The sequence below is a fragment of the Rhyacophila brunnea genome, unplaced genomic scaffold, assembly GCF_057557595.1.
Source record: "Rhyacophila brunnea isolate RB1 unplaced genomic scaffold, BYU_Rbru_1.0 scaffold_21, whole genome shotgun sequence".
Classification (NCBI taxonomy): domain Eukaryota; kingdom Metazoa; phylum Arthropoda; class Insecta; order Trichoptera; family Rhyacophilidae; genus Rhyacophila; species Rhyacophila brunnea.
Window position 1 is genome coordinate 19,711,514 of NW_028232871.1, and position 15,647 is coordinate 19,727,160.

At 28.8% G+C, this 15,647-nt stretch overlaps 1 protein-coding gene across 1 annotated transcript in view; it reads left to right on the forward strand.

Annotated features, from left to right (window-relative positions):
• The first annotated feature begins 12,994 nt into the window (after positions 1–12,994).
• rsh (Rap GTPase activating protein radish) overlaps positions 12,995–15,647 on the forward strand; it is a 350,955-nt gene continuing 348,302 nt past the window's right edge. The window contains exon 1 of the mRNA XM_085948876.1: positions 12,995–13,112. Coding sequence (XP_085805002.1) covers positions 12,995–13,112 — 118 coding nt within the window. The remainder of the gene's footprint in view (positions 13,113–15,647) is intronic.

Below are 15,647 nucleotides of genomic sequence, written 5' to 3' on the forward strand. Positions count from 1 at the left end.
GCCTCCACAGAATAGAGGTTTGTATTAACAGTTTTTTTTACGAGAAATGGGTGTAAGCCACTTGCTCAGCCTATTAATAATAATAATTATTTTAATAAAATGATGATTGCAGAAACGGCCTAAAAAGCACTAATAGTAAAACATTGAGAAAACTTAGGTATATATTTTTATTAATTTAAAAAAGCTATATAATATGCAAGTTTGTATGACAAAACTTTTATAAGAAAACTTCAATATAACCTCGCTTACTTGAAAGTTTCAATACTGTTTTTATATAAAATGACACAAATATTTGAACTTTCGTCAAAGTAGAAAGCCTGTAAAATAAGAAAGTACAAGTATGTAGTATATTATTTAACACAACGTGTGTTGCAAGAACTCTTCCAACGAAGAGAATGCAACTACTGAATGGGTACTTTGATGAACAAAGCAGTTACTTCTTATGGCGTATTCTTTTAGTTTAAGATCTTTTTCTACACTTGAAAAGTTATACGTTGACTTTCCACGTGATGCGTTCAGTTTTATGAGTTTTCATTTCTTTCCTCTAATACCTTCATATTATTATAAAAAACTGAAAAAACTTTGTATTTACTTTGCTCACCGTCTTAACATATTATGCGTGGTCACCCTTCGGTTCAGTTTCATGTTTTAATTGAATTTGAATTTTGCTTGAGCTTTTAGGTGGACTGTGGTTATTTTGTGGAAAATGAAGAGATCAAATCTAGGGGCGGATGCGATGGAACAGAATGCCAGACATCGTATCGTTATTGTCACCCGCTTCGTACACTCCCGCACTTTGTGACACAGTTTAATGGATTATATGTGAGGGTGTATGAATGATGATCATAGTTTATGAATAAGTCTATATCTATTGAGTATTCAATCACTTAAGCGACGGAAAGCTATTAGAAGCCCGCACGCGTCCGCTGTCGAGATGCAACGAATAAAAAATTAGGTGTACATATTATTAATTACTAATTGAATTAGATATGAATTACCCACCGATAGCCCAGCGGTTATCGTATCGTCTATCGTAGGTCCCGGGTCTGGTGAAAAAAAATACAGTATATGTTTAGATCCAGATTATGGATTATGAGAAAGTGGTTAACATCAATTTTTTTATAAAAACAAAAATCTGTTGATGCAACCTTTACTCTATGGAGCATCATATTATGAACTTAGGATCAGACATGGTAAAAAAGTATATAAATAATTTAAAATATTAACAATATTTTAATTTCTCATTGATCTTCATACCTCACGATTTTTTCATTTAAAAATCCCTACAACTCTATTTAATTACAACTTGAAATGTTGCTAAAAAATCCTTTTCTACATTATATATGGCCCTTTCTAAATTAACAATAATTATAAAATTACATTAACTCAATCGTAACTTTTGCTTTTCATATTTTAAAAAAGCTCACTAAGTGAACGAAATACGTACCGCTAAAGCAATATTTTATATAATACAGTGAATGCCGAGTAATGATAACCGGTATTATAAATAGACTAAATGCTTTTGTTAAAATACATAATATACAATAGGTATGTAATTAGTTTTATATACGTCATCTTAAATCAAAAATTGCGTTGTAGTCAATTTTTCGGAATAATTAAAATTAGTGAAAAATTATCAATTCTCATTTTATCACGACAATGTTTTAGGAGAACCTATAAAGCATTTAATTTCCCTAAGCTGCAGCTTTTCTTTAGTTTTAATTATAACAATAAAACTTTTTATAGCGTCTCAAAATAATTGTATACTTGGGTCTTCACTTGGTATATTGATCGTAAATTATTTATGTAATAACACTGTAACACGTAGCCGCTGTTTATATAAGGCTTTACCGAAATCTTGGCGTATTACTATTTTAAGCGCAGTTAAATTTGAAAATTCTTGTCTATGCTATGAAAACCTTCAAAATACCGTTTAACGATAAACGACAGGGTGTACTCGTTTTCTTTAAAAAAAAATCTAAATATTTTACATTTATTTAGGTAAAAAATATTGTACTCTGATAACTCTATGTATGGACAGATTCATAAATAAAAAATCATTACACACTAACAGCGATATTACATACAACTAATAACTAACACAGCAGACCAACTGTGAATATATCTACAGTATAGTCAACTTACTAAATTATTATTATTATTATTATATTATTGAAGAAGTAGTATGTTTTGTCATTGAATAATAGCAATGCAACAATCTAAAAATATGTATGTAATTTTAATAAGAAATATAATTAGTAGGTTTAGCTAAGTGACATTTAGTTAAAATTGCATAAAAATACATATAAGTATTAAATGGTACTTTATTGATTAATTCTAGGCATGCTTTTCATGTGTAAAAAACAAAATACCGCATGTCACTGGCTTTACTGAAGTCGCGTATGGCGATTGACGACATATTTGAATTTTAATTTCCATAACTTTTTGAAATAAGTTTTCATACACAAAAAAATAATGGTATAAGTATAAAACATCACAGTATAGATTAAATATTATTAAAAAAAGGCAGTTAATAATAACCTTAAATGTTTTAATTATTTTTTTATCAATAAGACGTAAGTATAGGTTTTCTTTCTGCGTATTAGATAAATTATCTTAATTTTTCAAAAAAACCTTTTTTGTTGAGATGTTATATATTTACCATTTATTTATATTAAAATTAATATAGAAAAATTTTAATACCTACTAAAATCATTAAACTGCATTTTGTGTTTTTGTTCAAAATTTGTCACAACATCACAATTGCATCTTCAAATAGTTTATAATAATATGTCTAGGAGTCATTTTATGAGATTTGTCGATGACTGATTATTAGCCACTCAGTTAAGTTTGTTTTTAGATTATAATATATTTATTTATTACTAAATTTCCAGCAGAAATACAATATTTAACGATTAAAATTTAAACCCGTTATCCAACGATTTGAATTGTAACGCGCTTACCTATTACTTAATACCGTTTCTAGTTATCTTTTAAAATAACTTAGTAAATAAATAATATTTGTTTCCAACTAATTTACCTATTTCCAATGATTTTTTTTCATTCAGTGCACTCTTTCGAAAGTTTTCTTCGAGAAAAGTGAAGTGAGTTTTTATTAGAGATAGTAAGTTGCTTTTCTTCATACTTATACAGAAGAGATTTTTTGTAACTTTTCATTTAAGTTGAATATTTTGTGTTGATATAAAAAAAAACTTCATTAGTAAAGTTTACAACTTGGTGCTACTCAAATGTTTATCTTTTAAAATGAAACTATTTCTTAGGTTTTATTTTTTAGAATTTTTCAGGTCTGGTATAAAGACAGTCTTGCTAACATTATAATTCTGTACGTTGGAAGTAAAAAGTTGGTTGTCACAAATTATAAATATATAAATTAACTAAAAGAGAACTAAATGTAAAATACTGCAAATATTTTGACGTATATTCAATTATTATTAGTTAATTTTATGTTTTTTGTAGTAAAACTATTTTACCCAAAAGTTCAGTTTATACTAAAACTTTACCTAAATTTTATTCATTTAATGGTAAAGAAAAATCAAATAAAAAATTAAACCAAGCGTTCTCTATCAGGTGTTTAATTGAAGGCCACGAAAATATATAGTTGTTTGGTATTTTAATTTGGAAAGATGTCCAACTACAATGTTTAATTTTATATGAATACATATTTGATTATTAAAAAACTATTTTTATGATTATTTTATTGTATACACTTATATACCGTATATATATAGATAATATTATTAATTTGATTATCTATTTAAATTTAGTATTTAATAGTTTTACGTCATTTTCGGACAAACACAGTGTGCGATGAACGATTATTCAATTGAAAGCTTATTTGTGAACCGCTTGACTGAAACGTTTGATATCGACAATTATTATAACTCATACAACATAATAAGATAAGTTCAAGTGACGGATACTTAATTATCGTCTGAGATTGCTAGTTCTATTTTTAATGTTGATAGATGTTACTTTAAATATTTTAATAGACACAATTTATAATATGAATATCGAACTGTCATTTTGTACTATGGCAACAGTATTGATGCAAACTGTTACTTGAATGAAAATTTCATCAAGTACATTATAATTCTAATATAAGATAATAGAGAAAGCAAAAAATTTCGCCATTTTTCCGTATATTGCATCATGTCTCATGGCATTAGCCATGTTCTATGGCATATTAAAGAATATAAAATAGTCATCTAAATTTATGGTGTTACTACCTATTGGCGGGTATCGGCTTCCTTGGCTTGAGACCGATGATATCCAGTTGCATGGGCTGATTAGTCTTAAATCTCACGTGGTGAAGTCCAGCTATCTTAGTTTCGACCGTTCAAGTATTAATTATTCACAATACATGCGTTTATAACCTCACATTTGACAATATGTGATCTTTTCGCCCTGTTAAGACCTCTAAATGCCATATTATTTAACAGCCTCAAAGATTAAGTATTAAGACTGTCCTCTCAAGGATATCCATCAATCATCTCGTTTGCATTAGTGCATAGCACTCACTTACCAATACATTATTGCTAGGTACAAAAAAAATTAAAGATTTGATTTTTTTTTCGACCATGTCCGATCCTAATAGGGTCATAATATGGGCCTCCACAGAGTAGAGATTTGTATTAACAGATTTTATTTTTTACGAGAAATGGATGTCAGCCACATGCTCAACTCGTTTGGTCCATACCATGACAGACACAAATTGAAAAACAATATGTGTACTTGCCAGACCCAGGATTTGAACCTGGAACCCACGGCGTGATAGTCCAACGCTTAAGCTGCGCGATTTTATTTATTAGTTATTCTTTAAATCACAGTTTTCATTGCTTGTATTATTTATGTTTATTAATCAAAATAAACAAATAACAAGAATTGCCGCCAACAATAAGGCTACCATTATTATTTGTAGGTGCAGTGTAAGGAATTGACATATTTTATGTATATATAATAATAATAATACTTTTTTGCGATGCAGAATCGAAGCTATTCCAAGCAGGATATTAATTATTCTGCTTTGTCTTTCTTCAGTTAATTACTCTTACCTCTCATCAAGTCTTTATGAATGCAATCAAGCCAACAAAGTTGTAGTTTTGTCGCACACCATAACAAAAACTAAAACTCTGTAAAGAAATAGTGTAAATATAATAGGTATAAGATCCGGTTAGACTTTTTTGTTCGTATTTTTGAAATGTAAAGAATTATGAAGAGAGTACACCGTTCATGTTTTTCGTGTTTTATATTACTTTTAGGCACTGAAATATAGCGGCCATTAGCAACACGTAGTATGGAAAATGTATTTCGTGAAATGAGGGCTTTACGCTTCTATCAGTTTGTCAAAAATATTATATATAATATATATATATAATATCACAAGTTTTATTTAAAATTTATAGCTAAACGACATTTTAACAATACCGCATACTAAATTTAGTTTCATATTTATCTTATTGATAACCAATAGTATATATTTGTAAAAAAAAAATTGTCTGTTATGAAGTATCAATGTTAGAGGTATCACACGAGATCCCAAAGACTAATGACCTGGATGCCGAATGGCGTAAATCTTGAATGGTCGAAATCTTGATGGCTTTAAAAATAAAATAATACGTACAAATCAAATTTAAATATATATTGTCATTCAATTACAATGTCAACTTAAAGTGATTAAATAAATTGTAATTCCAGTCATTTTTCTCATTATTCAGAGTGTAATCACTAATCTAAGTCAGATCACTTAGTAAGATTTGTATATTATAATATGTTCCATAGGTTATAAATATGATCACATTGTTTTCAGAAACAATATTTTTTACAGTATAAGTAAACAAACTATAAATAATAATATATATTATGTCTAATCCATTAAAAAATATAACGTTAATATTTCGTTTAATTACAGTGATTACTATTTTTAAAGCGAGTACCACGAATTGAGTATTGTTTTAATATTTGGAAACATTTATTTTTTCAAAACTTAGTATTAAAAACTTGCTTATACTTATGTAATTTACTGCATTTTTGACAATTACAAAGGATCATACGCGGCTCTTCCATTAGGTCATTCGGTCATTGTCCTCCCAAAATAAATACCTTACAATCGACATAATAATATTAATAATATGTACAATGTCATATAATAATATTAATAATAATCGGTGGATTTGAAATTATAAAGCGTACGCTGTGTTTTTGTTTTGTATTCTCGATGGGCGATAATTCGCCGCCAACGTCCGGCAATTCAATTTTTGACCCACACTGAGAATTTTTATAAAATTTTCTCTCTCATTTTTCATACATTAGACAAAGAAAGATATAAAACAATATTCGACGCTTTAAGTTCCAAGGATGCGTGGATTATATGCCTCTAGGCTATTGTCCGAGTGTAAAACAAAAAATATTTTCAGCTAATTATGTGAAACAGAATGATAAAGTCGACTAGGGTCCCTTGCTACTGCCACGCCGGAGATTATTGTATGATGTATTTTTTCTGACAGTTGACAAGTTTCGACGAATGTCTTTGGTTGTTTTAAACGTATGTAAATAGTTTTTGGTGCAGTTATTATACGAATATACACACAAAGTTTGGTTTTTAGTGATTTATTACATTTTTGTGAAGTTTTGTGGAATTTACGACGGTTTATTTGTTTGAACTGACACAAAATGTCTAATTCAGTGGATTATATTTTAAACGAAATAAAGAATGAGACATTTAACTATGATAAACGTCTACAAGCGAAGATATTAGGCAGGTACATGCCGGATATGAAAATAGTTCAAACAACGAAAGAGAAAAACAAAGATGTTAACAGATATTTCAACAAGAAAAGCTATCATATTTGCGAATGGATATGTGGTTGCGATCGAAGGAATTTATTTTTTTGTTTTCATTGTTTAATTTTTGATTGCAAAAATGAAAAGCAATGGACAGAATTTGGTGTTGGTGATCTAAAACATCTCAAAGAAAAAATAAAAAGCATAGCAAGTCAACAGCACACATAAATAATTCTATGAGTTTTGTTTTATTTGGAACAACAGATATCCGAATTCAGTTAGATAGTGCGTACCGCAGATCGATTGCTGATCACAATGAAACTGTCGATAAAAATCGTTTAATTTTAACAAAAATATTAAAGTGTATTCAATTTTGCGGATCGTTTGAGCTGGCCTTACGAGGCCATGATGAGTCTAAAGAGTCTGATAATCCTGGTATATTTTGTGGATTAATAAATTTCATGCAGGAAATAGATATTGTTATGAAGGAGCATTTAGAAAGGTCAACTTTATTCAAAGGAATTTCGAAGACTATCCAAAACGAATTGCTAGATTCAATATTAAAAGTCACTCAAGAAGAAATTAGATGTGAAATAAAAAAAATTAATTACGTAGCTATTCAAATTGACGAAACGACAGACAGCTCCACAAAAACGCAAATGGTTTTCGTTGTGAGATATTTAAAAGACAATATAGTATGTGAAAGATTTTGGAAGTTTGTAAATCCAGAGGTGTGCATGGCAATAGGATTAACAGAAGAAATTTTAAAAGAGCTGAGAATCGTGGAAGTTTTTCCCCGACAGCTAATAGCGCAAAGCTATGACGAGCTGCCATAATGAGTGGGAAAACTGGAGGACTTCAGACGAGAGTCCGCGAAACTTTTCCACTAGCACAGTACATCCACTGTTATGCTCATCAATTTAATTTAGTTCTGCAAAAAGCATCTACCATAACCACTGGTCTAAAGTTTTTTTTGCCACAGTCCAATCATTTTCCGTATTTTTTTCGAGATCACCAAAAAGAACGAAAATATTAGATGAATTCGTCAAAGTGCGTCTACCGAAAGCAGCTCCAACTAGATGGTGCTTCAATGCTAAATGTGTGAAGACAGTTTTTTTGTACCGATAAGACATTTTACAGTGTTCAAATTCAATACTGGACAGAGAAAATGACACCAATACCCTAAGTCAAGCCCAAAACTTAATAAATAATTTGGAAAAAAACACTTGGTTGACTTTTTTTCACAAAATAATGCCTCATTGTCAAATTTTATTTAAACAAATGCAAAAAAGAAACTTAGACGCAATTAAGATAAAAACATACATCGATAATTTTAAAAAATATATTTCCGAAATCAGAAATGAAGCTAGCACTAATCCGAATTCCAGCTGTGCAACGGGTGATCATAAAAAGCGACGGATAGATGACAATAGCAACGCAGTAGCAATTGAAGTCTGTGATACAATTATAGTGGAAATAAAAGCACGATTCACATCCAACGATCATCTCATTATATCCGATTTGTTTAATAAAAAAAAATTACACTGATTTTAAAAATAATTTTCCCACAAGTCAAGTTAATTTGGTAAAACAGTTAGAAGAAATAAACATAACCAAGTTAAAAAATGAATTATTGGTGTTTTATCAATGAGATGATTTGCATGGCGCTAATAGTGCAGTTTCTCTTCTACATTTTTTACTCAGCAATAATTTCAACGAAACATTTTCCGAGTCGATCAAAGTTCTCCAATTTATTTGCGTCATACCAATGACAACAGTTGAAAGTGAAAGATGTTTTTCCACTCTCAAAAGAATAAAAACCTTTGTACGCAATACGATGGGCCAAGATAGACTGACCGCTCTTGCAATGCTCAGTATTGAAAAAAAATATGTGGGAAAAATAAACAATTTTTATAATCGTGTGATTGATAATTTTTCAAAAAGTAAAGAAAGAAAAGTGGACTTAATTTACAAAAAATTATAACGCGTTGTGTGCAATTTCGGTTACGATGTGTTGGCGTTATGAAAAATGGACATTTTTTGAAGGGTAAGTAGGTACCTATCTATAACAATTTCTTACACTTATTATATAATGTATAAAAAGTCAATTTGCAATACGTCTTTTAAGTATACAACGAAAAGGCAAATTAAAATAATATATTCAAAATTGACCTACCAGTTTTTCGGGCCTAAGGCCACCAATGCAAAGGATACCAACTAAAATAAAAAATCTGGATTTTGGTATTCTAGATTTTGGCTTTCGGGATATTGGCTATTTGATGTTTTTGCCATTTGGGATTTCAGCCTTCGTGCTTTTGACTTTCGGGATTTCTGAAGTTATAAATGTAACCCATATTAAGGCCCGAGGTCGTTGGTCTCTAAAATATGATAATATATAATAATAATATCCTTATGGTAGGTAAACACATCTACGAATATTATGGGTACTGTTCGGTTGTCAGGAATACAGCGGAAAACACATTTTGAAAATACCCGATATACTGGATTATTTGTTAGTTTGGGTAAGTTTAGGTTAGGTTAGGTTGGGTTAGGTTAGGTTAGGTTAACCTAATAAATAAACCAGTTTATCGGCTATTTTCAAAATGTGTTTGCCGCTGTATTCCTGATAACCGAACAGTACCATATTATGTAGATTTTTTTATAAATAATATTAAAAAAAATGATTAAAAAATCTATGAAATATTATTTTCATCTGTGTTAAGGTTTTAGAAATTATGAATTATATTTTGTTGTAATTAAAAAATATATAAAGCGTTATAGCAAAGTTGATAAAATTATTTCTTTATTAAATATTTTATGGCTTTGTATTTCCCGTCTTAAGTTAGACGTTCACTTCTCTGGGCGTCTTTTTCATCATGAATATTATATTGACATCCCACTGCAAGTGAGACTGACAAAAAATTTTGACAAACAACACTCACAATTTTCTAGAAATAAGATAAATGAAAATGGATACGGTGAGAGATAAAATTACGAGGATGCCACAAAGATATTTTTTGTTGAAATACGAAACTGACTTCTTTGTTCGAGCAGGCAGCCTGGCATATAATATTTATTCTCTCTTCATATAAATAATGAACTGTGATACCATTGATATAAAAGTAATGTTTCGGATTACTGACACTTGGATTAGATTACGTAGGGATTACTTTATAATAATTAATATATCTTAATATTTTGTATACTAATCAATCAGTCTATAATACCCTTAATCATAATATGAATACATGAGTATCAAAATGAGACATAAGCCATTCACAAAAATTTATAGAAGATTTGCAAACATTGGGTATAAAATATCTTTTTTTCATAATATATACTAACTTCAAACCCAAATATATATATGAAAATAACCGTTTTTCGTACTTTTGGAGGATTTTTTTAAAAAGAACAACACTTGCACTACCACAATCAATTAAAACATAAATTAATTGGAATTAGGTGATTGTCTGGGTAATATACCAAGCTACTCAATTATAATACATGCAAATCATGGACCCTCAGTAAAATAAAAATCCGGAATCTTGGAATAGCACAGCAAAATATAGAGAGGTGCATGCTGGGCATATCTCGAACGGAAAAAAATGGAATAATTTAATAATGGAATAAACAAGCCTCATTTGAAATGAGTTGGACCGAATAATAGTCATACAGTGGTACTTTAGAGGTAGAAAGAGTCTGAAATGTAGACCATAGTTTATTTATGTAGAATCGGCTTAGAAAGGCCTTCATACAGCAGGTAATAAATTCAAATTATAGAAAAAAAACTTACGAATCTAGTGGAATTCGAACACAATTTTTGTTGCTTGCCTGACAAGCACATTAACAATATTTGAGCTTTTGACGCATGCTTTGAGGATGTTGTCCAATATACAATTTTATTGATCTTAAATACTTAAAACTTGGTTAACAAATGACTATCTACTTTATCATTTAAATCAAGGTAATGAATAATACTGTATACTTAAAGTTAATAAAAACAAAATTAATAAATTTATTTATGGTCCTTCAGTAAGGAATTTTTACTGGTCATTGAGACAGTTAAGTTCTATGGAAGATGATATTATATAATAATATTAGTATGTCTTTTTAATCGAGTCATAGCAGCAAACTTCTACCGTTATATAAGCTGTATCTACCATAATAATACTAGGAAAACTCTCCATTGATTAAGGTATATATTTCATCATCAATAATAACAATGATATTACTATAAATTTTAGTAAAGTATATTATCTATAATATACAATACAGTATAATACAACTAGTTTCTTGTTTATAAGGAATATATATATATATATAATATATATGTAATACATATGATTATAGATTATTGAGAAGGTTGAAAACTGCGTATAAACCTTCCTTTTATTCTTCTCGTATCTTTTTTACCGACAGGGATTTACGATGACATAACATTATCTTTGATTTATAAATTTCTATTGTATTTTCCTTTTTTGTATATTTTCTACCGCAATATGTCAATGCTACCAAAAAACGGCCTCTACGGGCGATGGAGAATTTTTTTTAATAGAATCTTGAATAATAAATACAGAAACCTGTATAAGCAAGCTGGTGGGATATATCACGTTTGCATTTTAAGTGATACATTATTTTATCGTTTTCAATTAATTTTTAACAACATGTTATTATGTATGTAGATATATACATACAGTTTTCATGAAAATATCATGCATACAATACGTGTACTGTTTCAGTAATAAAATTTCTAAAAAAGGGTATATATTATCTATTTTTAAAATATCGCTTAGATTTTACAAAATCGAATATAAATTGACAATAAATTTATCTACATAATAATATATGAATATATAGGTATATATTATACAGATAATTCTAATTATTATTTTAGCGAACTTGTAAAATATGAAAAGAATTTTCCTCTATCAAATCTATATTTCTATAATATATTATAGTATAATACTTAGTATTGTATGTATAGTTATTATTATCAATAAAATTGAACATAAGTTTGTGTTTCAAGAAAGAAGTGTTTGTTTGAAAAAAGTTTGTGGTTTCGGGGTAAGAATGCTTAAGTCAGTTTGTTGCAGCTGAGATAATTGGTTATTAAATAAATTCAATTTTTCACAATATTCTTGCTTATAAGTTAATTGGAAGGTAAATCTTTTTTAATTTCTTTTAAATTATTCATAAATATATTTATGTTTTTGATATTGTGTTATATTCAATGTTTTGAATAAATAATTTTACGTGAGTTAAAAATGATTTTCTCAATTTAAGCTATTTCTACAAATTAAAATATCTATTTCTTTTACTTACATGAGACAAAATCTATGATACACAATAATGAGCAAAATCTCTACACACATTGGCATTAAAATCTTAATTTTCTAACAATGCGACTTAAGAAATTTTAACCTGCAATCACAGAATTCATAGTTTTAATATATTTTACTAGCTGTCAGATACTGTTTCTGTGGTAGTAAATGTGATGAGGTATGGGAATTGATTTGTCGTGGTGTAAAATAAAATTAGCAATTATATTTAGCTTTCCCAATCCACACCTAAAATGACAAAAACACTAGTTTTATTTAGTATTCAGTATAAATAAAATAATTTTATACTATACTATATATATTCTATACATATTCTAATCATATTTGCTCTTAGATCTCAAAATACTGCTTATAATTTGAATTTATGTGATATTTTTTATTTGTGTCAAATCTAGTTATAGTATAATCATAATATGGATGCCTGAATTTCTTAGGTGTTTTCAAATTGTAAAGTTATCAGAAAATTTGTTTCAGTTGAATAAGTTGTTTTATTACCTATTGATTACAATAAATTTGTTAAAAATACACTTTAATTCTAACTAGATACGTATCTTAAATATGTCACATTTAATCTACAAAATAAATTTTACATTATTATTATTATCTTAGTTTCATATTTTACTAAACTTATATTATATTTATTTTCATATTATGACAAGTAACTGTCAGCCTATTTTTACAGGTGTCGAAAGAAAAAAATATTTATGTAGTATATAAAATGAGAGTAATTATCTTTCTAATGTCGTAAATTTTCTTATCTCAGGACGATGACGGCTATATGCTTCGTGTGCAACCTTCCGATCCTGTCACACCAAGTGGGGCTTATTTGGTCCGGCGGCAACGGCTGGGACGACATGGTGCGTGAGCAGCTGGAGGAGAGCACTCTGCGCCAGCGCCTTGGCGGCAGAAGAGACTCTTCGGCGCAGGTCTGCTGCGTCTCTCCACCTAGGGACTCATCGCCTCCAAGACCTGGTAATCATTACTCTTACATTATGCTCATTATGAGATAACCGGACCATTACTAGACACAATATCAATAAAAAATTTAAATACGTAAATACTTTAGACAATGGCTGACTTTTATTCGTATTCTACTAATAAAACTATGCCAAACTATTTATAGTAAATAAAATTTAAATATTTAATTTTTTTTTATTTATCTAAAATTTTCCACTTGAGTTTGATTTCATATAATATTAATTATATAACGTCGCCAGAATTACTTTCGACTGTTATACATTATTTGTTTAAATTTTATAAGGTTAGCTTGTATGATAAGCCGCCAGAAGTAATGAAAAATATAGAAATATTTTTGTAATATAAGAATATTTACTGATTGCATTTTAATGTCTTTGATGGTAAAAAATAGTATTTTTAACGTGAAACCAAACGCTTCTTGAGCGTTAAAGAAAACTGTCAATCGGTCATAATGGTTTTCCGGGCAAGTTTTTACAATATAGGTTTATCTGAAAAGCTTACGTCTTGAAGTTCCAGTTGCCATTTACGCCCCCGTTCACGTACTTTGGTAGAAATGTATGTGATGCTTATGTCTCTCTGGCTTTGAACTCATTTAAACTGGATAGTATAAGAGATATTTCTCAATTTGCGAGTTTACTCGTAACCAAGACTTGACTAAAGTAACGATAAGCATTGGCAGTCAAACTTAGAATCCTACACAGCATAGTAAACAATATTTTGAATCTTAGCTAAATAGTATATTTCTAACAAAACTAAGGGTATTCTTTCTTGTTACACTACATTATAATATGCTAAAAATAGTAGTTAGACATGATGGGTAGTATAAAAACTGACTATCCTCAATTCATTTACAATTACAACATTTTCAAAATAATAATCAGTGTCTGCCTTTTGAAATATCCAGACATCAAAGTACATAGCTGAGGTATTTTATTTATATATTGTTTCTGCATATAAATCTTAAGATATAAAATGTAATTCGTTGATCATTAATAAAAATCTACATATAAGTGTATATAAAACTAATAAAGTCAATTTTCAAAAATTTATATAGCACATTTGATAATATTATTATACATATGTTTACCCACAATTTGTTTTAAGTTTACGTTGTACCAACTTGTGTGAATGATGAATGTAGAATTACGTTGTACCAACTTGTGTGAATGATGAATGTAGAATGTATGACAGGCCTTGGCAAGTAATAAACTACGAGTATGTTCAATCTTTCCAGAACTAAATTCACTAGTATCCCCTAAGACTTCTAAACGAATCAGTTTCATTTCGGGAAAATCAATGTCAATACGATATGACTTTTGTGTTTATCATATTATTATATTTTTTTGTCTCCTCCATTATAACGTCGACCATAATAATATAATATATTATTTAATACTAGCTGAAGTACCCGGTTTCATTCAAGATCACTTTGTTGATCGATATTACAAAACAATAATAATAATTATATTAATCTGTAGTAAGTCAAACAAAAGAACACCAAAATGAAATAGAATTCTTAACATATTATGTCTTTGTCTTAATTTGTGGAAAAAATTCAAAATTAGTAGAAAAAAAATACTTACATAATATAAAATAGAGCCAATAACGAAAAATACTCGGTTGCACAGTGCACACAGCGGTTACAGGGTCAATTCCCGTCGGGTGTCGTATTTTTTCTGATTTTTTTTTCTGGTTGGTATATGCATGAGATGTTTTCAAATTATTTATGTTCAATACATAGTAGCAATAAACTTTTCGTTAATTAAATTTTAACAAGTTACATTATACAAATGAAAATTAATTAAATGACAAATGGTAGTGCAAATTTTGCCGAAACGTTTTAAAGGCTATTTATCTTCTTCAATCTTTCACATACATTTTTACACCCACCCACACTGCTTTTCTTATTACATACCATAGAAATACCTCTGATGTGTCAAACAGAATATAAATGTCATAATTTAGTCATAATTACATCTTATTCATTTATAATATATTTAAAATAGTTTGTGATAACAATTTGAAAATGGAGAGAGTTTTTTCTTTTTAAATTGTGAAAAGCTAGTAATCCATCACTTGTCAAGTTCAACTTGTATAACCAATACGATGCTTTAAAGTTTTTAGAATGTATAAAATTCCTAGACAAACACTTTAAAGCAAGCATAACGACATCAGCTTTCAAGCGCGATAAATATTTACAGTAAACTTTAAAAGCTCTCTGGAAAGCTTCCGCGGTGTCATTTATTCTTGCAGATTTCTTCACTGCTATGCAGTCCACGTCAATATTATAAATCACTCCAAGGAAATCGTTTTCCGAGCAAACTTGTTTGCGGAAACGTTTGAAATTCTGTAGAGGTTAAACATACTATCGAAAGTTATATATGACATACTTAAGATTCACAAAAAACAATGGTTAATATTGTATAAAATGTTATATTTATAATATTAAAGACCCGAATAATTTACATTTCCGTAATAATCAAGCAGTTTCAATTTGTTTAAATATTTATAAGAAATCCATTGGCTTTA